This window comes from Elephantulus edwardii, unplaced genomic scaffold (genome assembly GCF_000299155.1).
Source record: "Elephantulus edwardii isolate Elephantulus edwardi_28Jun2011 unplaced genomic scaffold, EleEdw1.0 scaffold00188, whole genome shotgun sequence".
Classification (NCBI taxonomy): Eukaryota; Metazoa; Chordata; class Mammalia; order Macroscelidea; family Macroscelididae; genus Elephantulus; species Elephantulus edwardii.
In genome coordinates, this window is record NW_006399938.1 from 604,011 (window position 1) to 627,222 (window position 23,212).

At 38.6% G+C, this 23,212-nt stretch overlaps 1 protein-coding gene across 2 annotated transcripts in view; it reads left to right on the forward strand.

Moving 5' to 3' along the window:
* KLHL2 (kelch-like family member 2) overlaps nucleotides 1-23,212 on the forward strand; it is a 185,102-nt gene that overhangs the window by 73,571 nt on the left and 88,319 nt on the right. The window contains exons 3-4 of one of the 2 annotated variants that reach the window (XM_006896654.1): nucleotides 5,271-5,377; nucleotides 19,850-19,971. In XM_006896654.1, the coding sequence (XP_006896716.1) occupies nucleotides 5,271-5,377; nucleotides 19,850-19,971 (229 nt within the window). The remainder of the gene's footprint in view (nucleotides 1-5,270; nucleotides 5,378-19,849; nucleotides 19,972-23,212) is intronic. The other variant, XM_006896655.1, reaches the window with a different exon arrangement.

Consider the following 23,212-nt stretch of genomic DNA (forward strand, 5'->3'; position numbering starts at 1 on the left):
GAGATATTTGGCAATGAACCTAACTAGACACACAAAAGACCTATACAAAAACCCCTACAGAACATTTCTGTAAGACACTATAAAAGACCAAAAGAAATGGAAAAGTGTGCTCTGTTCATGGATGTTGTTGTTGTTGTTGTTGTTGTTATGTGCCATCGAGTTGCTTGCGACTCATAGCGACCCTATGTACAACAGCCCTAAACTTCTTACCCCTAGTCCACTAGAACTTCTTTAAAAGTTTAAATGAGTTCTTTCCAACTTTTGGCTTTTGTAAATAATAGTGCTGTGAATGCTGGTATCCACATATCTGTTTGAATCCTTGATTGCAAATCTTTGTGTACGTACATTGGAATAGAGTTACGTGGTTACATCACAATTCTGTTTAACTTTTGGAAGAAGTGCCACATGTTTTCCATTGTGATTATCATTCTCTATTCCCACTAGCAGTTGATAATGGTTCCAGTTTATCTTTGTGCTCACCAATATTTTTCATTTTCTTTTTCTGAAGATACTAATCATTGTGCAAGTAAAATAATGTGATGGATTTGATATACTTCTTAACTCAGGTTTGTTGTTGTTGTTGTTGTTATGTGCTCTTGAGTCGCTTGCAACTCATAGCAACCCTGTGTGCTACAGCTCTAAAGCCCACCCTGTCCTGAGCCAGTCTCACTGACTCCAACACACCTACACCCATTGCCCTAGTTACTGTAACAATCCATTTCATCCGAGGTCTTCATGTCTTGCACTGCCCCACCACCCCTCTGAGTATGATAACTTCTAATGATCGGTCCGTTCTTGCCACATGCCCAAAGTATGTGAGACAGACTTTAAAATCCTAATCTCCAAGGAGAAACTTGATTTCACCCTCTCCAGGAAAGACCTATTTGTTTTCCTGACGTTTCATGGTATATTCAAGACTCGTCTCCAGGACCACAATTCAAAGGCATCAGTTCTTCTGTCATCACTAATCATTGTCCAGCTTTCTGATGCATAGCAAGTAATTGTGAAGACCATGGCCTGGATTAGGCACATCTTAGTCTCCAGAATGACATCGTTGCTCTTCAGTACTCTGGAGAGGTCCCTGACAGCCAATTTTCCCCAAAGCAGGTTGTCCTTTGATTTCCTGGCTGCTGCTACAAAGAGTGTTGATTGTGGAGCTAAGAAAGCTGTAACTGTTAACAAACTCAATCTCGTTTCCATCCATCCTTGTGCTGATGTAAAACATCTTTTCAGTGCTCTTAGCCATTTGTCTGTCTGTTTTCTTTGGCAACATGTTCCATCTTTTGCCCTTTTTTTGATTGTTGTTGTTTGTTGTTATGTGCCATTGAGTCGTTTGCGATTCATAGTGACCGTATGTACAACATCCCTCAACTTTGCTCTGTCTTGTGCCAATCGCACCGTCTCTGACACACCCATCCTGATTACCCCAATCACTGAATCAATCCACCTCATAGGAGGCCTTCCCCTTCTGCCTTCTGCGCTGTCCCTCCACCCTACCAAGCGTGATGTCCCTCTCCAAGGACCTGTCCCTCCTTGCAGCATGTCCAAAGTATTTTAGACGGAGCCTTAGAATCCTTGCCTCCAAGGAGCAGCCCGGTTTGACCCTTTCCAGGATGAATCTGTTTGTTTTGCCAGCAGTCCATGGTACCTCCATACTCTTCTCCAGAACTACAGCTCAACGGCATCAGTTCTCCTTCTATCCTCCTTAGTCGTTGTCTAATTCTCTGATACGTAACAAATGATAGCAAGACCATGGCCTATATCAGACACACCTTAGTCTCCGAAGAGACACCATTACTCTTCAGTCCTTTGGAGAGGTCCCTAACAGCAGACTTTCCCATGGCAATGCGCCTTTTAATTTACTGGCTGCTGGTGCTGAGAGTGTTGACTATGGAGTCAAGTAAACTGAAGCTGTGAACAATCTCAAGCTCTTCACCATCCATCCTGATGCTGCCAATTGGCCCAGTGGTGCGAATCTTTGTTTTCTTGATGTTGACCTTCAATCCATATTGAAGGCTGCAGACCTTGACCTTCTGCAGTGAGTGTTTCAGGTCCTCCTCTGTTTCAGTAAGCATGGTTGTGCCATCTGTATAATGGAAATTGTTGATGAGTCTACCTCCAATCCTGATGCTACATTTCTCCTCATAGAGCCCAGTATTCCAGATAATCTGTTTGAGTCTTTAGAAATGCCCCTTATGATATTGAGGAACTTCTGTTCCTATCTTATTAAAGGCATTTAAGAAAATAATATTATTCTTTTTTATTGACATAGGAAATTGAATAATTTTCTAATGTTGAGCCCCTTTTGTATTTCCAGGTTTAATGCTATTTATGGTATTTATAATGTGTGTATTGTTAGAAAAGCTGGCGTTTCCACACTGTGTAAAATGGCTGTGACGATTGTGGAGAGACTATGGCACTGCTGTGAAAAGACTGTGGCAAGGTATAACTAGTGGAAAGTTGGAGATAAAGGCCATAGGTTATGCTTGCGGTATGACTGAAGGAAAAGCTTACTTGTAACAGCTTTGAGTTAAAGTTTGCGGGGTAATTGAGGATACCAGAAATATCTTTCATTTGTGCTGTTGAACTGAACCTGGACTTCCACTCACTGAGGAATTGTGCCTTGTTAATCTTGGCACTGCTGGACTAAGCCTGGACTTGTATTGTGTAATATTCTTTGCCTCCCCCAGTCTCCAACTTCTTTCCCTAATAAACTCTACAACTTTAAATAAAGTCTGTGAATATTGCAATGAACATTGGACCTAGTGATTGGTAGAAAGAGGTGCAGGAACTTGTGAGGTGGCATGGCTGACTGTGTAGCTATTTATGATTGTGGATCACAACAAATTGTGATTAACCTTGAGGAAAATGAGAATCCTAGAATGCTTGATTGTGCTTATGCAAAACCTATACTTAGATCAGGAAGCAGTCCTCAGAACAAAGCGAGGAAGCACTGCATGGTTAAGAGTCACAAAATGAGTGCATCAGGGATGTATCCTGTCTCCATACCTTTTCAATCTATATGCAGAACAGATTAATCGAGAAGCTGGGCTTTATGACGAGGAATGAAGCATGTGTATTGGAGGAACCTTCATTAACTACCTACGTTATGCAGGTGATACAACCCTGCTTGCTGAAAGTGATGAGGACCTGAAGCTCTTGCTGTGAAAGGTGAAGGACTGTAGTCTTCAATATGGATTGAAGCTCAGCATCAAGAAAAGAATCTTACCACTGGGCCAACTGACAGCACCATGATAGATGGAGAAGACATTGAGGTTGTTAACAATTACAGCTTCCTGGGCTCCACAGTCAACACTCTTGGCACCAGCAGCCAGGAAATCAAAAGACTAATTGTATTGGGAAAATCTTCTGTCAGGAACCTCTACAGAGTACTGAAGAACAACATTGCCAGTCTAGAGAACAAGATGCAGGTACCATGGTCTTCACAATTACGGCTTGCTGTGCATCAGAGAGCTGCACACTTACTAAGGATGACAGAAGAAGAATTGTTGCCTTCGAGTTGTGGTGCCAGAGATGAGTCCAGACCATAACATGGACTGCCAAGACAGCACATAGATCTGTCTTGGAGAGGGTGAAACCAAGTTTTTCTTTTGAGGCTAGGATTTTGAAGCCCTGTCTCACGTACTTTGGGCATGTGGCCAGAAGGGACCAATACTTGGAGAGGGACATCATGCTTGGAAGGGTGGAGAGATAGTACAGGAGAGGAAGACCATGGATAAAATGGATCAATACAGTGACTGGGGCAGTGAGGGGTTGGTGTGTCAGAATCAGTGAAATTGGCTCAGATGTTATATATAGGGTCACTAGGGGTCACAGGTAACTCGATGTCATATAACAACAAGAAGGACATTATACTGATGGGAAAGTCCCCCTTTATGAAGTGAATAGAAGTCAGATTCAGCCACGTCCAAGTTATGTCTGCTCCTTTAACAATATATATATAATCCTTTGCTGGATTTTCTTGACGTCCCTCTCCAAGAACTGGTCCCTCGTTGCAGCATGTCCAAAGTATGTCAGACGAAGCTTCAGAATCCTTGCATCAATTCTCTATCATCCCTAGTCATTTCCCAGCTCTCTGATGCATAGCAAGTGATTGCAAAGACCATGGCATGTATCAGGTGCACCTTAGTCTCCAGACTGACATCTTTGCACTTAAGCACTTTACAGAGGTCCCTCATCACAGACTTTCCCATTGCAATATGTCTTTTAGTTTCCTGCCTGCTGGTGCCAAGAGTGTTGGCTATGGAGCTAAGCAAACCAAAACTGTGAACCATTTCAATCTCATTAAGAAATTTTTAAGACAGCTAATCGATTGAAAGAGATCCACATCTGTGATATTGTTGCATCTGGTGCAGGACAGTTCAAGGACAGCATCGTCGTTCCATTTGTTTAATTGTATATTGCTTAATTTATACATAATAGCATTTTCCACTTCCCTTCTCTTACTACTTTTTCGTAATATCAAAATTATTGTGGTTTTTTAAGATACTATGTATGATTTCAATTTTTTAAATATACGATCTGTCCTGGGAACTGACCCCTCTACAGTATAATGCTTTGATTTTTGAGTGTGAAAAAAAATACTTTTAAATGTTACAATTGAGAATATTTTTTGACCTTGAGGAATAAGCTATTGTAAACTGGGAAACGTTCTGATTAAGTTAAGCTTCAAATCCCCAGATGTCTTTGATTAAGTGGCAGGTGGTAAGTATGAATGAATCTAATTCTACCTGTGTTTGATGGCCCAGGGTCATTAGAAGTCTCACTTTTGGAAGGGGTGAAGATGAATACTTGGACACAATTTAGTTCTATGGTTGTGTTTTATTTTCTCTGCATAATAAGTACCACTTCTGCTATTGTTATTCTTAATTCAGCCTCCATTTTTACAGTCCATTGAAGATTTGTTACAGTTATTTCCTTTACATTAATAAAGCAATGATCAATTTAGATACAATTTTCTATTCAATAAATGCAAGATCCTGAATGAGGGCCCAAGTTGTATTGGACTCTTGTCCTGACTATTTTCAGACTTCATGTTTACAGATTATGTTATTGTAACGCATGATATTATATTTAGAAGTAATTTTATGATATTACATAAGAGACTTAAAAGTCTTACCATCTAAATAATAATCATTTAAAGTCTTACCTTCTAAATAATAAACTTTACTGTTTTACACAGTGTGTTTTTATTTCTTTCCTTTATTACTTGTATCATCTCATCTTCCTTTTTTCTCTCTTCTAAACAGTCAAAATTTGCTGTGCGATGTCACAATTGTAGCTGAAGACATGGAAATCTCTGCTCATAGAGTGGTGCTGGCTGCCTGTAGTCCTTATTTTCATGCTATGTTTACAGGTATGAAAAATTTTAGCTAAAGTGTTTTTAATGAATATAGATATTGATCTTTTATTTTTCTATAGTTTTGTTAACATTTTGTGTTTTAGAAATTATGCATTGTGGTGGGAAAAATATTCTTGCTTCATTGTAAATTCCCCTATACCCTAATTTTCTCAGTAAACACACACACACACACACACACTCTCTCTATCTCTCACACACACACAAGCACAATTCTTTGCTACTTTTCTCCATTGTATTTACATATATTTCCTTAGTTCATCTCTGTAATTTAGAATAGCTTATTGATAGTTTCCTATTTTGGCAGAAGTAAAGGACTTAATATATTATTTCCAAATGATTTTTATTGTCTTCTATTAGTGTTTATAGTAAACAAAAAATGTATTTTGTGTCCTTTTATTTAGAAATACAGGGAAGTAGGTGGTTTATTGACAAGCTTAAGTTTTACTTGATGGGGTCTTTTGTGGTTTACTAGTAAGGATTTGTACTGTCTATCCTAAGGCACGTTATTTGAATCCACCAGCTGTGGTCGGTCTTCTCCTGTGGGACTTAGAGCCTCTGAAAACCCACTGTGTGTTGGTTCCAGCTTGCAGGTAGATACCAACAACAAACAACAGCAACTACAAAGCTGTATTTAAGCAACTGTGAAAAAAAATAGGAGGAATCATTTTAATACTTACAAGGAAAGTTTTTTATGTCTGTTAAACTTTAAGCCATCCTTCTCATTAAAAAAAATATATATAATAATACACAAATAAATGAGAAGCCGTCCATGAGTTTGTAACTTTAGAGTATTGGTAAGAGTAAGAAAAAAAAATTCTCATACTGCAAATGTTGTTAGGCAAAAATACAAAACTTTTCATACTTCAAGGAACTATTCAGTGCCTTATATTTTGTTAAGTACTGCAAGAAATGCAAACGTACTACTAGAAAACTCCTTTCTCTGCCCTCTTCCTCATTCCTCAGCCACTGCTAAAATTATTGTTAGGGAGTTGAATTGTGCACACCTTAAAGGTGAAATCTGTGTGCTAAAAGCATTGATACAGTGGGAACTATGGTGGGCAAAGTGTTTGAGCATAAAAGTTGTTGGAGAAAGCTGTGAGAAGGAGATCTGATTTCTTGAAACCTAGTGTGGGATTGTATGAATCACAATCAACTGGACAGCATAGGTTAGTGGATGTTAAGGATTTGCATAGATAATGACCGCAAGAATTGAATGGGCTGAATAAACCTTCCTTGGTGTATCTTAAAAGTAGAGAATGTTGAGGTGTCACACTTTCTTTTCAGCCCATTACATCCTGCTGTTCTTGAAGAGTTAAATAATCTGGAATGTAGAAAGTAAATAAAGGAATTGTGAACCAAATCAGGGAGGGTACCATTGACTGAGACTAATTTGAAAATTAGTGCTTATGAAGTAGGGCCATCAGTCTGATTTTTATGTCCTAATATTTACTTTATTGTCATGGTTTATATCTTATTTCGTACCCTGGACCTTGTGTAGAAAAAGGCTTTGTTATATGCTGTCGAGTCGACTATGTCTCATGGCAATGCTGTGAAGAATGGCTTTGAACCTTGCCTTATCCTGAGCCACCTTCACCATCTCTGACACATCTAACCATACTGCCACAGTCACTGTGTCAGTCCATCTCCTCCAAGGCCTTAGTTGTGAGAAGAAGACATGATTAGGAATATACTCGGCATTCCCTGGTGAACTGCTGCCTTTCTGGATGTACTGTCCTCGAATGATACTGCTATTGCTAAAGCTTTGTCATAATTACTAGATAGACCTTAGGAAAATTCACTTGATCAGTCTGTGTTTGAATTTCCCCATTTGGAAGTTGAGGAAAATTAAATAAGATCATATATTTGAGGCTTTGTCTCATATACCTGGGGCACATTGCTAGGAGGGACCACATTGCTCCTTCGACAGCGAAGGAGAAGACGACTCTGGATGATATGGATTGACATAGTAACTGGGATAATGAGGATAAGTGACAGTGAGATTAGCTCAGTATAGAGCAGGGTTCAGAGCTATTGTTCATAAGATTGCTATGAGTGGTAGTCTTCTCAATGGCACATAACAACAACAACATATGCAAATTTCTTATAAGTTTACTTATGTTGTTATGTACAATCTTAATAGGTTTAAAGAAACTGATTTAATATTCAGAAAATGTTGTTTTTCAGAAAGTGATGTAGTATGTTTTTTCAAGTACTTGTCCAGTAAACTCCTGGACAGGTGGAAACAGTCTATAAAACCATTTGTATTCTATATATGTGATTCTTCTTTAATTTAAATTCTTTAATATCAATCAAAAGACACATTTCGTAACTACATCTTGTATTCCACATGTTTTAGAATGAAAACCACAGAGGTAGGAAGCTAGAGTGGCATCTACTTCCCAAACAATATGCCTCTGGAAACTGTGAACTTTGAGAAATGACAATAGTTATAGAAAGGCTTCAGGTCTTGTGTCTTAGGGTTGCTATGTGTCATAATCGACTCGACAGCAATCAGCAACAATAATATACCATTTACTTGGAACCGACGTAGAACTGACCCTTCTGTGGGTTTCCAGAGACAGAAAATCACAGGAGAGGAGATTGCCTGTCTTACTCCTTAGAGTACTTGTTGCAGAATATCAAGGAATGGAGCCTTCAATATAGATTATATCTCATTGTCAGGAAAACAAAGATTCTTACCATTGGAGTGGTAGGCAACATCCTGATGGATGGAGAAAAGATTGAAAGTGTAAACAACTTCATCTTACTTGGAACCACAATTAACACCCTTGGTACCAGCAGTCAGGAAATCAGGAGACATATTGCACTGTGAATATCTGCAGTTAGGGACCTCTTTTAAAATTATTGAGGAGTAATGGTGTTAGTTTGAGGACTAAGGTGCATCTGATTCAGGTCATGGTATTTCTGGTCACTTACTATGCATCTGAGAGCTGGACATTGAATAAGTATGACAGAAGAATTTATGTCTTTGTGCTGTGATGTTGGAGAAGAGGCCTGAACATCCCATGTATGGCCATAATGAACAAATATGTACAGAGTGCTCTTTGGAGGCAAGGATGATGAGATTTTGCCTCACATACTTGGGGAATGGTGCTAGGAGGTGCTGTTCCCTGGAGAAGGACGTGATGCTATCTAGGAATTTGGTGAAGGAGAGGAAGACCCATGGCCAACTGGATTGACACAGTGACTGCTGCAGTGTGCTCTAATGTGTCAGGAAGTATGAAGATGGCACAATATAGGACAAGGTTCAGATCTGTTGTTCATATTATTGCTATGGTCATACTTGACTCAACTGCACAGAATAGCAATGACAACTTCACAGAGCAGCTGGTGGATTTAAACTTCATGCCTTTGGGTTGGCAGTGCAACTCCTTCTTACACATCACATAGAAAGGCCTCAGTTTGTGTTGGCAGTCATTTTTGTGTTCATCACCATTTTTTATGCTCTAAATTCTTAAACTGCTTTATGTTTTACAGCTATTAACATTGAGTTACAAGATCAAGGATAGCTTTCTTTCCTCTCAAAAGGCAGCACCTGTGTCCTTTAAATTCTTAACCTTTAGACTCTATAGTGTTAATGCCGTTAAGCACTGCCAACCCAGAGGTAGATGGTTCAAAGCCATCACCTGGTCCGAGGGAGAAAACTGGGCAGTCTTTGTGATTGTAGTGTCTGAAAATCTACTGGAGGATGAAGTTAGTTCAGACTTGATAGCAATGAGATCTTTACCATCTTTTCTGTGCTTTGTCTTGTCCTTTAGAATGTACTGTATAGTTAACACTTTGGTAGGGATTCGATAAAGCAGATACAAAGATACAGTCTAGGTGAGTTGGTATAAATATTCATTTTATCACAATGTGAGTAAATGATTTATCTTTTTATCTTTGTGTGAAGTTCAGTTAATTGTACTATAAAAATGTAGTTAGACCATCTAATAGACCTTTTTATAATTCTGTTTCATCAAACACCATGTGCATTTATAGTCTCTTGCTCACTGGATGCCTGCTGACAAGAGCAGGATGCTATACCCCTTTTTTCCAGTAAATAGGAATCTAAAACTATTCAGATTTTTTTTTACTGTATTTGGTTCTTGTTTTTAATCTGTCTTAAATTGTACGTAAATTTTTCAGTCAAATTATGTCACCTTAGAAAAGAATTCTGTCACACATAATAGTTAAAAGTATTTGGGTAGAAAAAGGGAAGTGAAAAGTAATTCTTTGATGTAGTTACACATTTTACTTTGTCAAGACAAGACCTATTTAGAGGACGACCAAATTATTTTACTAGAGAAAGAACTTGTCAGACTGGATTCTTGGGTGTTTTTTTTGTTGTTGTTTTTCTTTTCCTTTCTTTTTTAAATTACTGGTTTGTTACAGATCTAAGAAGACATTTTAAAAAGCATTAAAATGTGACCTTGTTTAACAGATATATTTGAGGTTTATTTGATGCTGTAGCCTAAATTTTCCTAAATCTGATGAAAAGTGTTAAATTTTTATTTTCTCTTTTTGATGATTGTTTTTATCATATACTAGAACAAAGGAAGGATTACTATTTGATTAAAAAGTAAAATCATAAAAAATTGTATGCACGATGATTATGTTTAAGATTCATGGGTTTAACAGTGACTGCAACAGTGGGCTCAAGCATGGTACGGATTGTGAGACGTGGTATAGAATAGGGCAAGGTTTCTATCTATTCATAGAGTTGTGATCAACTCTGTGACATCTAACAGTGAGATTCATGCTTTCGTTTGAAGAATTACTTTGTTGAGCATCTTTTATACATTAAGCATTGCCTTAATACACTCTGGGCAATCTAGAGGTGAATGAGATAGACAAGTGCCTAACCTCAAGAGGAGACCAGGAACAGTTAGAAAGACAAAGAAAATATAAGTGAAAGGGATTTTTTAATAGTAGCATGTTGAGACTAGAAAACATATATTTGATGCTTTAAGTATACATAGTACAAAACTCCATCCAGACTAGTTTTAAAAGTAAGGAAATGTTTAACTGAAAAGTAGACTAGCCGTTGGGCATGGCTGGATCTATAACTTAAAAATTTCACCAGAAGCATGCTTTTTGTTTCTCTCCTCTGCCAGCCTTACTAGTGATTTTCTCCTAAAGCAAGTATCCCTCAAGGATACAAAGTATCTACAAGAGTAAACAAAGCATTTTGAGGGAAGACAATTGTCTTTTTCTTTTTGCACTTTATTAGAAGCTGGGAAGCTTCACAGAAGTTACTTAAACCCAGACAGCAGGAGAATGCAGTGCTTACCATGCTTACCTTCAGTTATTTATAGAAGGGTATTTACCTATCATGACTAACCTAGGGAGGGACTGATGGGGCATTTGAGCCAGCTTTCCAGAGTCAGAGTGCCTGTGTGTTAGTTTCTGTAGAACCCAAAGGTAATAATGAAGGAAAGGGCAATTATGATTAGAGTAGATGATGAGCAGAAATTGAAAAGTAATGGAATAAAACTTACTTGATTAAGTGTAATTGTAGAAACCCTTCTGAATCATGTCTTCTTTTAAAATTTTCTTACTTTGTGTGTGTGTATCGTCATATTGGATCTGACTGGTACAGGGGGAGATTGCCTCTCCTTCTTCAGCAGAGTATCTGGTGGATTTGAATCATGCGCCTCTGAGATTCCAGTGCAGCTTCTTGCCCCTAGGCAACCAGAGCTCCCTGAATTACGTCTTTTAGTTGTGTTTTTTCCTCCTAAGTTTTTATTTACCAAAGTCTAACTGAAATTTACCCAGGACCTCACCTGATGGATTGTACAGGAATCAGATTGTCTACATCTGTAGAAAGAATCATTGGAGAAGCTCAATATCATCCATCAATACCATGCCACGTGCTGATGGTGGAAGAGACCATCAGTTACTTTGTTTTTCAGATTATACAACTTTGCTTGCTGAAATGAGGTCTTGAAGCACTTGCTTCAGAAGCTTAAACACTACAGCCTTCAATATAGGTTGCATCTCAACATCAGGAAAACAATAATCCTTGCCCCTGGACTGGTGGGAAACATCATGATGGATAGAGAAAGGATTGAGACTGTCAAAAAGTCATCTTACTTGGATCCACAATCCACTTGGTACCAGTAGTCAGAAGATCAGGAAACATATTTCACTTTGAAAGTCTGTAGTCAGGGAGCAATCCAAATTATTGAGAACTAATGATGTCAGTTTAAGGACGAATGTGCTCCTAATTCAGGCTGTCGTCTTTTCAGTCACTTGCTATGCATCAGTGAGCTAGACAATGACTAAGAATGGCAGAAGAAGAATTGATGTCTTTGACCTGTGGTGTTGGAGAAGAGTGCTGAAGATCCCATGAACTGCAAAAGATATGTCTTGGAGAAGGTTCAGCCAGAGTTCTCCTTGGAGCCAAAGATAATAAAGTGTCATATCAGTTACTTTGGGCATGTTGCTAGGAGAGGGACCTCATGCTTGGAAAGGTGGAGGCATGGTGAAAGAAAGGAAGACCCTGAACCAGGTGAATTAGCATTATGACTACAGCAGTAGACTCGAGTATGTCAGAGATTGAGACTATGGTGTGGGACTGGACAGTTTTCAGATGAGATGTTCATAGGGTCGCTATGAGTCATACTTAATTTAGTGGCACCTAACAACAACAATAACAACAGCCAGAAGTTCAAATTGAAGCTGAAGAAAAGGAAAACAAATCTGCAAAAACCAAAATAAGATCTTGAGTGTATCTCACCTGAATTTAAAAAAATCATAACCCAGAATATGTTTGAAGCATTGAACACTAATGATCGAAGACCAGATGAGATGTGGGGTGAAATCAAGGTTGTTATCATCCACGAAGGGAGCAAAAGTCGTTATATAGACAGAAGAGGAAAAGAAGACCAAAATGGATGTCAGAAGAGACTCTGAAAATTGCACTAGAGCATTGAGATGCCACCGCAAAGGGGTGAAATGCTGAAGTAAAAGAGATGAATGAAGATTTCAAAGAGCAGCACAAGAAGACACAGCACAGTATTTTAATGGAACTGGAGCTAGAAAATAAAAAGGGAAAAACTTGCACAATAATTCTAAAGTTGAAGGAACTGTAGAACAATTTCAAGCCTCAAGTTGCAAGGCCTTGAGAATTAATAGAATTCCAATTGTCATGTTACAAATAGAATAGTTATACTCTTGATGGTGCTCATCAGTCTGCCAGGAAATTTGGAGGACAGCTGTTTGGCAGCTGATTGGAAGAGATACATATTTGTTCCCATTCCCAAGGTGAACAACAGAATGTGGGAAATATGGGAAAATATCATTAATTATTACATGCAAGAAAATTACTGTTGAGGAGTATAAAAAATACTAGAATAGTACATTTTAGAGATCTGCCAGAAGTTCAGGCTGGGTTTAGGAGAGGCCACAGCACCTGGTATATCATTGGTGATGTCAGATGAATCTTTTTTGAAAGCAATGAATACTAGAAGAATGTCTGTGTTTTGTTGACTATGCAGAAGAATTTGAATATTTGGATCATAACAAACTATGGCTAACATTGAGAAAAATGAGAATGCCAGAACACTAAATTATATGAAAACTTTACCTAAAGCAAGAAGTTATTGTCTGAATGGAACCCTGCATGGTTTAAATTCAGGAAAGCTTTGCAACAGGGTTGTATCCTTTATACACATCTATTCAGTCTATAGGTTCATAGAGTTTTCAAAGGCCTATTATTTAAAAAGTAGATTACCACACCTGCTTCCTAGTCTGTCTTAATCTAGGAGCTCTACTAAAACCTGCCCACCATGAGTAACTCTTAATGGCATTTGACCCACCAGTAACACAGCTTTCAGTATCACAGTAACCAACAAGTTATCCAGTACAGCAAACTGACAGCCAAGTGCTGTACCAAACAGAACAATGTTCTCTTCAAACACAACAAGCTGCCAGTTTAGTTTATAATTCTAATAGCAAATCATTTTTCACACAAACAGTTATGTCTTCAGAACAAATGAATATGTCTTAGAGAATAAGTGCTCTTTGGAGGCAAGGATGATGAGGCTTCGCTTTACATACTTTGAGCATATTGCTAGGAGGGGCTAGTTCTTGGAGAGGGACATGATGCTTGGAAGGTAGAAGGTTAGTGAAGGAGAGGAAGACTCTCAACCAGGTGAATTGATACAGTAACTGGCACAATGAATGTGTGTCAGGAAGTGTGAGTATGGCATAGGATAGGACGAGGTTCAGATCTGCTGGCCATAGAGTCACTATGAGTCATACTTAACAGCACCTAACAACAACATTCAGTCTATATGCTGAACAAATCATTTGAGAAGCTGGAGTCTGTGAAGAGTAATGTGACATCAGGATAGGAGGAAGACTTATCAACAGTCTACATTATGCAGATGATAAAACCTTGCTTGCTGAAAGGGAGGAGGTCTTGAAATGCTTGCTGCAGAAGATCAAGGACTATAGCCTTCAACATCAGGAAGACAAAAAAATCTCCACTACTGGACTGATAAGTAGCATCATGATAGATGGAGAAAAGATTGAAATTATCAAGATTTCTCTTAGTTGGATCTGTAATCAACATTCTTCAGGAGATCAAGAGACATATGGTGCATTGGGCAAGACTGTTCTCAAGAACCTCTCCAAATTACTGAAGAGCAGTGATGTCAGTTTTAAGACCAAGGTGCACCTGATTCAAGCCATAGTCTTTCAGTCACTTGCTATTTATATAAATGGTAGACAGTCAATAAGGATGAAAGAAGAATAATTGATGCCTGCCAAAAGAACAAACAGATATGTCTTGGAAAAAGTGCAGCTAGAGTGCCCCTTAGAGGCAAGGATGGTGATTGTTTATTGCACATACTTTGGGCATGTTGCTAGGAGAGGCTATTCCTTGAAAAGGGATCATCCTGCTAGGAATGGTGGAGGGTCAGCAAATGAGAGGGAGACCCTCAATGAGATGGATTGACAGTGACAGCAGCTTAAGTATCAGAGGTGATGAAGATGACACAGAATAGAGTTCAGATCTGTTGTTCCTTGGGTCACTATGAGTTATACTCAACTTGATGGCACCTATCAATTGTAAGTTGGATCATAGAAATTTTTTGTATCCTGACATTTGCCTTCTTAAACCAGTTTACTTTTTTAGAATTTCAAAGTGGATAAATGCAGTTGTAAGTTTGTGGTAGACTTTAGAAGCAAAGATCCTTAACCTAGTTTCAAGCTACACATAGGTCCTTAAGCTCTTAATTTTCAGTCTGCTTTCCTTCTGAAAAACAGACATGATGTCGTGTTTACTGGTAATGTCATTAATATCACATGCAAGCAAGGTTCTGCTGAAGATAATCCAAAAACGACTGGAAGAGCACATCAACAGATAACTGCCAGATGTGCAGGCTGGGTTTAGAAGGGGTTGTGGTATAGCTAATGTTAGATGGATCTTGGCTGATAGCAGAGAATACCAGATGAATCTTTGTTTTATTGATTATGCAAAGGCATTTGACTGTATGGATCACAACAAACTGTGGCTAACTCTGAGAGGAATGGAAATCCTAGAACACTTGATCATGCTAATGTGAAACCTATACTTGGACCAGGAGGCAGTCGTCGGAATAGAGAAAGGAAACTCTGCATTGTTCAAAATTGGGAAAGGTGTACACCAGGGATGTGTCCTGTCTCCATACCTATATGCAATCTATATGCAAAGCAAATTATCTGGGAGGCTGGGCTGTATGAGGAAAAATATGACATCAAGATTGGAGAAAGATTCATCAACAAGCTGCATGATACAGACGACACAAATCTGCTTGCTGAAACTGAGGAGGACCTGAAGTGCAGTATCAAGGAAAAAAAAAATTCTAACCACTGGTTTGATTTGCAGCATCATGATAGATGGTGAAGAGATTGAGATTATTAACAGCTTTAGTTTGCTTGCCTCCACAGTCAACACTCTTGGCACCAGCAGCCAGGAAATGAAAAGACATATTGAGATTGACCAGTCTGCCGTTGATGTCACTCTCGTAACTAAGGTGCACCTGATACAGGCCATGGTCTTTGCGATCACTTGCTATGCATCAGAGAGCTAGACAGTGACTAGGGATGATAGAAGGAGAATTGATGCCTTTGAGCTGTTGTGTTGGAGAAGAGTATTGAATATACCATGGACTGCTAAGAAAACAAACAGGTTTGTCCTAGAGAGGGTTAAACCAGGTTACTCTTTGGAGGCAAGGATTCTGACGCTTCATCTGACATACTTTGGACACGTTGCAAGGAGGTACCAGTCCTTGGAGAAGGATGTCCTGCTTGAGAGGGTAGAGGGACAGCGCAGGAGAGAAAGACCCTCTATGAGGTGGATTGATTCAGTGACTAGGGTAATGGAGGTAGGTGTGTCGGATGACAGTGCGATTGGCACAAGGTAGAGTAGGGTTTAGGGCTGTTGTGCATAAGGTCGATGGCACATAACAAAAACAACAATGTATAATGGATGCCTGATAAATATTTGTTGGCCTACGTCCTTTATTGCTAGTATGATCATGTTGACGACTAAATTTTATTTGTTGTCTTAAATAAGGATGTTGTTGTTGTTAATGTGCCTTTGAATTAGGACCGACTCATAGTTGACCCTCTATTGGGTTTACAGTGACAGTAAATCATATGGGAAAAGATTGCCCTTTCTTCTGTCTCAGAGCAACTGGTTCATTTGAACCACGTACCTCTGAGATTGCAGTGCAGTTTCTTAACACTAGGCCATCAGAGCTCCCTTCAGTGAGAATGTTGTTATTATGTGCCATCGAGTTGCCTGCAACTCATAGAGACCCTGTGTACAATGGCTCTGAAACCTGCCCTATCCTGAGCCAGTCTCATTGACCCTGACACACCTAATCCCATTTCTTCAGTTACCATTTCAATCCATATCATTCATTTAAAATAAGGATGCCAGTATAAAACAAGTAAGGATGTTGTGTTGTTGTTGTTATGTGCCGTCGAGTCGCTTGCGACTCATAGCGACCCTATGTATAACAGCCCTAAACTCTGCTCTGTCCTGTGCCAATTGCACTGTCTCTGACACTCCCATCCCAATTATCCCAGTCACTGAATCAATCCACCTCATAGAGGGCCTTCCTCTCCTGCGCCATCCCTCCACCCTCCCAAGCATGATGTCCTTCTCCAAGGACCTGTCTCTCCTCACAACATGTCCAAAGTATGTTAGACGGAGCCTCAGAATCCTTGCCTCCAAGGAGCCAACCGGTTTAACCCTTTCCAGGACAAGTAAGGATACTACGTTTAAAGTGTACATTTGCTTTACTTTTTATTTATGTAATCATTACTTGAACAAATATTTTGTAGTGGGGGCAGTTGTGGGTATGTGAGTGTGATGATAACCCAAAGATAAGTGGTTCGAATCCACCAGCTACTACTACATGTGAGAAAGATGAGCCTTCTCCTCCCATGCAGGTTATAGCCTTTGAAAGCCTGTTGGGTCATCTGTGGAGAGTCAGAACTGATTCTGATTCCAGGGGGGCAAAGTGCAATGAGAGTAAATACTAGGCATTGTAAAATTCATAAGTAAGGAAGACCTGATTCCTGTTTTCAGGAAGTTCACAAGTCCAGGTGGGGAAAATCAAGGGAAGGCTTGATTATGACAGAGCAAACTCACATGTGATGTCCAGATGTGCTCAGTTTGAGAGCCTTCCTTTAAGGGAAGATTTTTTAAAGGTTCCCCTGAATTTTGAAGATGAGAAGGATGGCTCTGGGGAATGAGGAACAAAATGAACAAAGCTAAGGAAGAACATCAAGATAAGAACTGACTTGATGATTTTGGAAGACTAGAAAACATTCCTTATTGATGTATCTTAGGATGAGAAATAGGAGAGAGAAATGAGGCTAGACGGCAGAGTAGGGACCAGGCCTAGATTAGATCCTCAGGCAATGAGGAACAGCTGCAGAGTTTGGAATGCTAGGGTCAGCTTTAAGGAGTCTCCCTACAGTCTCCCTACAGACTTATGGATCCACCCATAACCCCTAGGGAGAACGAGATACAGGAAGATACCATCCGGGCAGGTAAAGAATTGTCAACCTTAACGCGACCTTTTCCTCTTTCTGTTACATATCTCTTCTCATGAACTCTTCCTCTTTCCTGGTGATACAGATGGATGGTTTTTCTCCCTTTGGGATTAGCAGGGTAGTTATTGAGATATTTTAGCTCTTAGAATAACAGATTCTTTTCTACATTCTTGTCAGAGATAATCTCTAGGGAAGCATAGTTAAATGTACATCACTACTATTATTTCTCTCCTCCCAGGGTTTGTGTTTGCAGAGGAATTTTGTGTAATTATGGATTCCCATAGAGATTTGTTTGGTTTTTTTTATCATTTAGGTTTGATGGCAGTACTTGGTACATTGAAAAAAAAATGAGCTTTTAAGAACTCTTGAACACATTGTGTCATATTTCTAATAGATGCTAAGTAAGGTGAAAGTGATGGATAATGGTATCATTTGTCATGCATCTGCTTTTCTTTTGAAACCTAATAAATTCTAGAATTACATTACTTCTTGCTAAAAGTGTCCTGTGGCACCTGATACTTTTTGGACCTATGCCTCCAAAATCTGGTACAAACTGTTAAGGCTCTTGGCTGCTGACTGAAAACATGGAGGTTCAAGTTCACTGAACAGCTCCTTGGAAGAAAGACTAGGTGATCTACTGAGAAAAATCAGCTATTGTAATTCTTATGGTACACAGCTCTACTCTGGACACATCAGGTTGCTGTAATATGGAGGAATTGATTTGACAGTATCTGATTCTCCTGGTTTTAGTTTTTAATTGAGATTTTCTTTCCTTCCTCACCTTTTTGGAGTTGCTGGACTTGGTAAAGAATAAGGCATCATGCTAAGTAGTGGACATATCAACAACCTGCATTATGTAGATGAAACCACCTTGGGAGCTGAAAGTGAATAAGACCTGAAACACTTGCTGCATAAGATCAAAGACTACAGCCTTCAATATGAATGAAATCTTAAGATCAAGAAAACATAATCCATCATATGCTTCACTGGAGACAGCATACAACAACAACAAAAAGATCAAGAAAACAAAAAACCTCACCCCCTGGCTAATAGGCAACATCATGATAAGTAGAGAAAGGATTGAAATTGTCTATGACTTCATCTTACTTGGAACCACCTTCTATCATTAGTCACTTTATGTTATCTACATGTTGGTACTCAAAGCTGCTATTCTTCTTCACCCTTGTCTGTCTCTCCTTTAGTCTCCTCTCGTCCTTTTCTGCATTCTCATTTCTTTTCAAAAAGCAAGATCTTATTTATCATTCCTGAATGCTTAACATAAGCTCAGTGGGTGTTAATGAGTGGGGTGTTTATAGCACTCTTTAGGAAGCAGTGATAGAGAGGGTAGGTACCTGGCTTAAGTAATAGGTAGTGGTCTGCGGATGACTTCAGAATGAAGTTGCCACAGGTGACAAACAGAAGCTGAACTTGGGCTAGAAAATTCCTGGGAGTAACAGACTTTTGCTATTGAACAACCCTTTTGTGATTTCCCTTTTGCCTTACTCCCTTGCTATCTTAAGGGAACTCTGGTAGCTTTGTGATAAGAAGGTAGCAACCCAAAGGCACATGGTTTAAGTACACCAGCTGCTCTGAGGGGAAAAGATGAGCTAGAGCTATCTCTTTCTGTGCAGTTTACTACCTCTGAAAGCCCTCTGGAGGGTCAGCTATAAATTGGTTCTTATTTGACAGTATATAATAACGACAACCTTGCCATGTTATATAATTTATTTTCTGATAGATTCCTTCATGAAACTTGTGTTCTTCCATGGAGAGCAGAGCCTCTGAGTCTGCTGCAAATCATATGTGTTCAGTTTTATTCAAGTGCTTCTTGAATGAATGCTGTGGACGAAAACAAAAATAACCCAAAACTTAACTGCTACTATGTTGGTTCTGATTCATGGCAACCCTATAGGAGATAGCCCCACTGAGTTTCTGAGATTAAAAATCTTCATTGGTGTATCTGGGAGGTTGGAACCACTGACCTCTAGATTAGCAGCCTGGTATTTAACCTACTACCTCTCCAGGGCCTCCTCAATCCCAACCAAGTAGTGATTATTTTCCAGCCATGAGAAAAAATACCTACATACAGAAGGACATTTTTAAAAATCAAACTGTTCAAAATCATGGACAGCATCAGTTAACTGATCCAACTGGTCTTTCATGCAGCTGGAAACCTGATAATATTCATAGTTGTGACATGGTTTTTCAGGTACAGGTAGGTGATTAAAGTACATTTTATAGCATGGTCAGCTAAACTTTGGTGAGAGGTAGCAGAGAGTTTAAGCACTATAAAAAGGGAGGAAGTGTCATGCTGGATACAGTGAGTACAAAGTAGTTAGACTAGCCTCACCTGGCATTTTGCCTACAATTCTTGCTACAGCTGTACCCTTATCCTTTGTGTTTTAGGTGAGATGAGTGAAAGCCGAGCAAAGAGAATTCGAATAAAAGAGGTGGATGGCTGGACCCTGAGGATGTTAATTGATTATGTTTACACTGCAGAAATTCATGTTACAGAAGAAAATGTACAGGTAAGAGTAAACAGCATTACACCCTTTAGCTCTCCATATAGCCAGTTTTTTTAAAATTAAAGCGAGCAAAGATACACAGTAGTCATTTTATACCAAACTAATGGGATCCATTGTTAAAATTGTATTTTAGAGAGATGTTTGGAATGATTACATCTTTCTAATGTTGTGTTGTTGTTTTCTTCTAGTCTTTTATATTCTTGAATTTGTAGGATACATAATCTTTGGTTCTTTGAATGATATTTGTTCTTTCATGAAGACACTGTCATATTCATTTATAATTTCTGATTGATGCTGCCCACATTTTTCCTTTATTCTTTGGAAGGGTAAAGTCTATAAAGTGTGTTGGTTTTTTTTAAAAAAAAATAAGAGTGTTTTTGACTGCTTCTTTTACTGTTTAAAGCATCTTGCATTGATGATTCTAGAGTTTAGCTAAAACAAGGTGGGGGTCATAAGGACAGTGTGGAATAAGGCAAGCTTCCAATCTGTTGTTTATAGGGTCACTGAGTTGTAGTTGACATGATGGCATGTAAGAACAATAGCATAGTGCCACTGTACATGAGTCAGAATCAGTTGAATGTTACACAGCGACAATAACAACCCACAGAGTAAAAACTTCCTCCTTCTTCCTCGCTAACCACTCTGACACATTGATCCCTTTTCCTTTCCCAGAGTATATAACCTCTGTTATTAGTTTGAAATGAATTCTTTTACTCATTTCTATGTGTTTATTCATATGCATATGTACACTAACACTTTTAGACTGTTCTTGTGGTTCTTTCCATATTACTGAATAAGACGTCATGAAATGATTTAGACATCAGTATTTATGAATCCAACTCATTCTTCAGTGTGGGATTGACCTCATGTTAATCAGCAGGGATAATAGTCCACCTTACAAAAATGCTGTGGCAATTAATTTTATATTTGCATCCATTTATTTTGTAGGGTAGAATTTGAAATATGAAACTGATGGATCCAAGAGTGTGAATTTTTTAATAGATATACCAAATTGCCATCTAAAAGTTTGTTTATATATTTCTTTCAACAAGAACTCTGTACTTTGAGAACAACAAAAAGAAAAGAAAAAGACTAAATGTTTAAGAAACAGTTTCTAAATCCTACTTCCACAAATAGGAAATAAAGTAATCTTTTGTCCCTAATAATTAACTAATAATAATAGTAACATCAACAACTAAAAATAAAATATGCTACAAAAGATTGCAGTTTAAATACTGATGTTTTGTACTTTTAACTTGTTAAGAAACTTGTTTACGGTTCAGTGTGAAATATTGCCTGTGGTAACACCACCTGATGATTTTTCCCCAGATGACCGCGCTTTAGCTTTTGCTTAGAAGGTCTATTTGTGACTTAAGCATTTGAAACTCACTCTCACTCGTTGCTTTTGGAACTGACCGTCCTTTAGGTTTTTAGAGGCTGTAAATCACATGGGAGATCTTTCACTCACAGAGCCACTTGTGAATTTGAGCCATCAGAGACATACGGCCTTTGAGGTAGCCGCATAGCTTCCTATAGAATATGTCACTAGAGCATGGAAAAGCTTGGTTAGTATTGAGGTTATGTATAAAAGTAGCAGATGAGTTGCTAAATGATCATTTTATTGACATAAAAGTGTTTAGTACGTGTCCTGAACTAATAGTACTAGTGTGTCATTTTCTCTGCTCTTTTCTATGCTATTGTTCTTCTTAGCTGCTGTTGAGGCTGCCCTAACTTTCCAGTGCTTGGTAGGATTAGACTATGATGATTCGTAAGATGTTTTTCATTGATTTGTTTTTGAAAGTAAATCTTTAGACCTTTCTTCCTACTCTGATTTAGTCCAGAAGCTCTGCTGAAAACTCCTCATCAGAGCAACACTAAGCCTCCACACTGACAGATGGGTTGTGATTGCATTTGAGGGTTTTTGGCAAGGAATCTACTGCATTGAAAGGAAATAATCTACTAGTAAACCACTCCCCCACCACCACCTCTTTTCTGTACAATTACATATTTTCTGGATTTGGGGACATTATTTTCTACAAGAATTATCTTGGTTTTCTGTTTTATCCATTTGCTACATGAACCTCATTGTGTCCTACCTCTGCTGCTCAACACCTGATTATCTGTGATTCACATTATGGGCCACATGTGGGAAATTTCCAAAAGATGATTTAGACCAAAGAGACTAGATTGTGTGAGCTCAGCCCTGAGTGATGTTTGTAGTAGTAGTTCTTGCCATGGGGACATTAGCTTATTAGGAACTGGAAAAACGCCTCTCATGTTTCTTTTAATAACTACCATGCTGCAGTGCTAAAATGTTAGTCACCATAGCATTCATAAAACCTCTTACCTTGCTGATTTGCCTTTTGTTTATATTATTCATTGCTTACAGGAATTCATTGAAAGTTGGTTCTGGCAGACTTCCTAAATGTCTAACAAACGTATATTATTTTTTGTTCTTTTGTTTTGGATCTCTTCAGCATAGAGGTATTCTTGTATGTAAAGTTGTATCTTTTTCTTCAGGATAGAGATATTTTTATATCTAAAGCTGTATTTTATATTCCATTTACAAAAATACTTATTTTTAAAAAGACTGTTTAGAAATAAAACCACTTTCAAGATAGTTAACACCAAACTGCTCTTTCCTCTGTTCTGCATGTTCTTGTTTATCTAAACTTTGTTAAATCTTTTTTGCAAGTGCTATTCATCTTATGGAAAGGATTATTATAGGGGAATTCTGGTATTGTTATTAAGCTAAGCCAGGTGCCCTGATGGCACAACAGATAAACATCAGATTGCTAACAAAAAGGATGACAGTTTGAACTCATCCAGCTGAGATGGTTGAGTTCAAGAGAACTCCACAAGAGAAATATCAGGAGATTTATCCCCTGTAAATATTGCAGCTTAATAAAGAAGCAGTTCTGCTCTTTCGCTTGAGATCACTGTTAGTCAAAGTTACCTGGACTGTGTTTAAACTGAGTGCAGACAGTAGGGGCAGACTTTTTGTAATTAAAATGCTTTTATAAATGCTTTCTCATTAAACTTAGAAGGATATCTTTTAAGACTATACCTTCAGGGATCATTTCTATAGTTTGTTACTAGAGAAATTTCTCTAATCATGTTGTTGTTATGTGCCGTCGAGTCGTTTCCGACTCATAGCGACCCTATGCACAACAGCTCTAAACCCTGCTCTATCCTGCGCCAACCGAACCGCCTCTGACACACCCATCCCGATTACCCCAGTCAC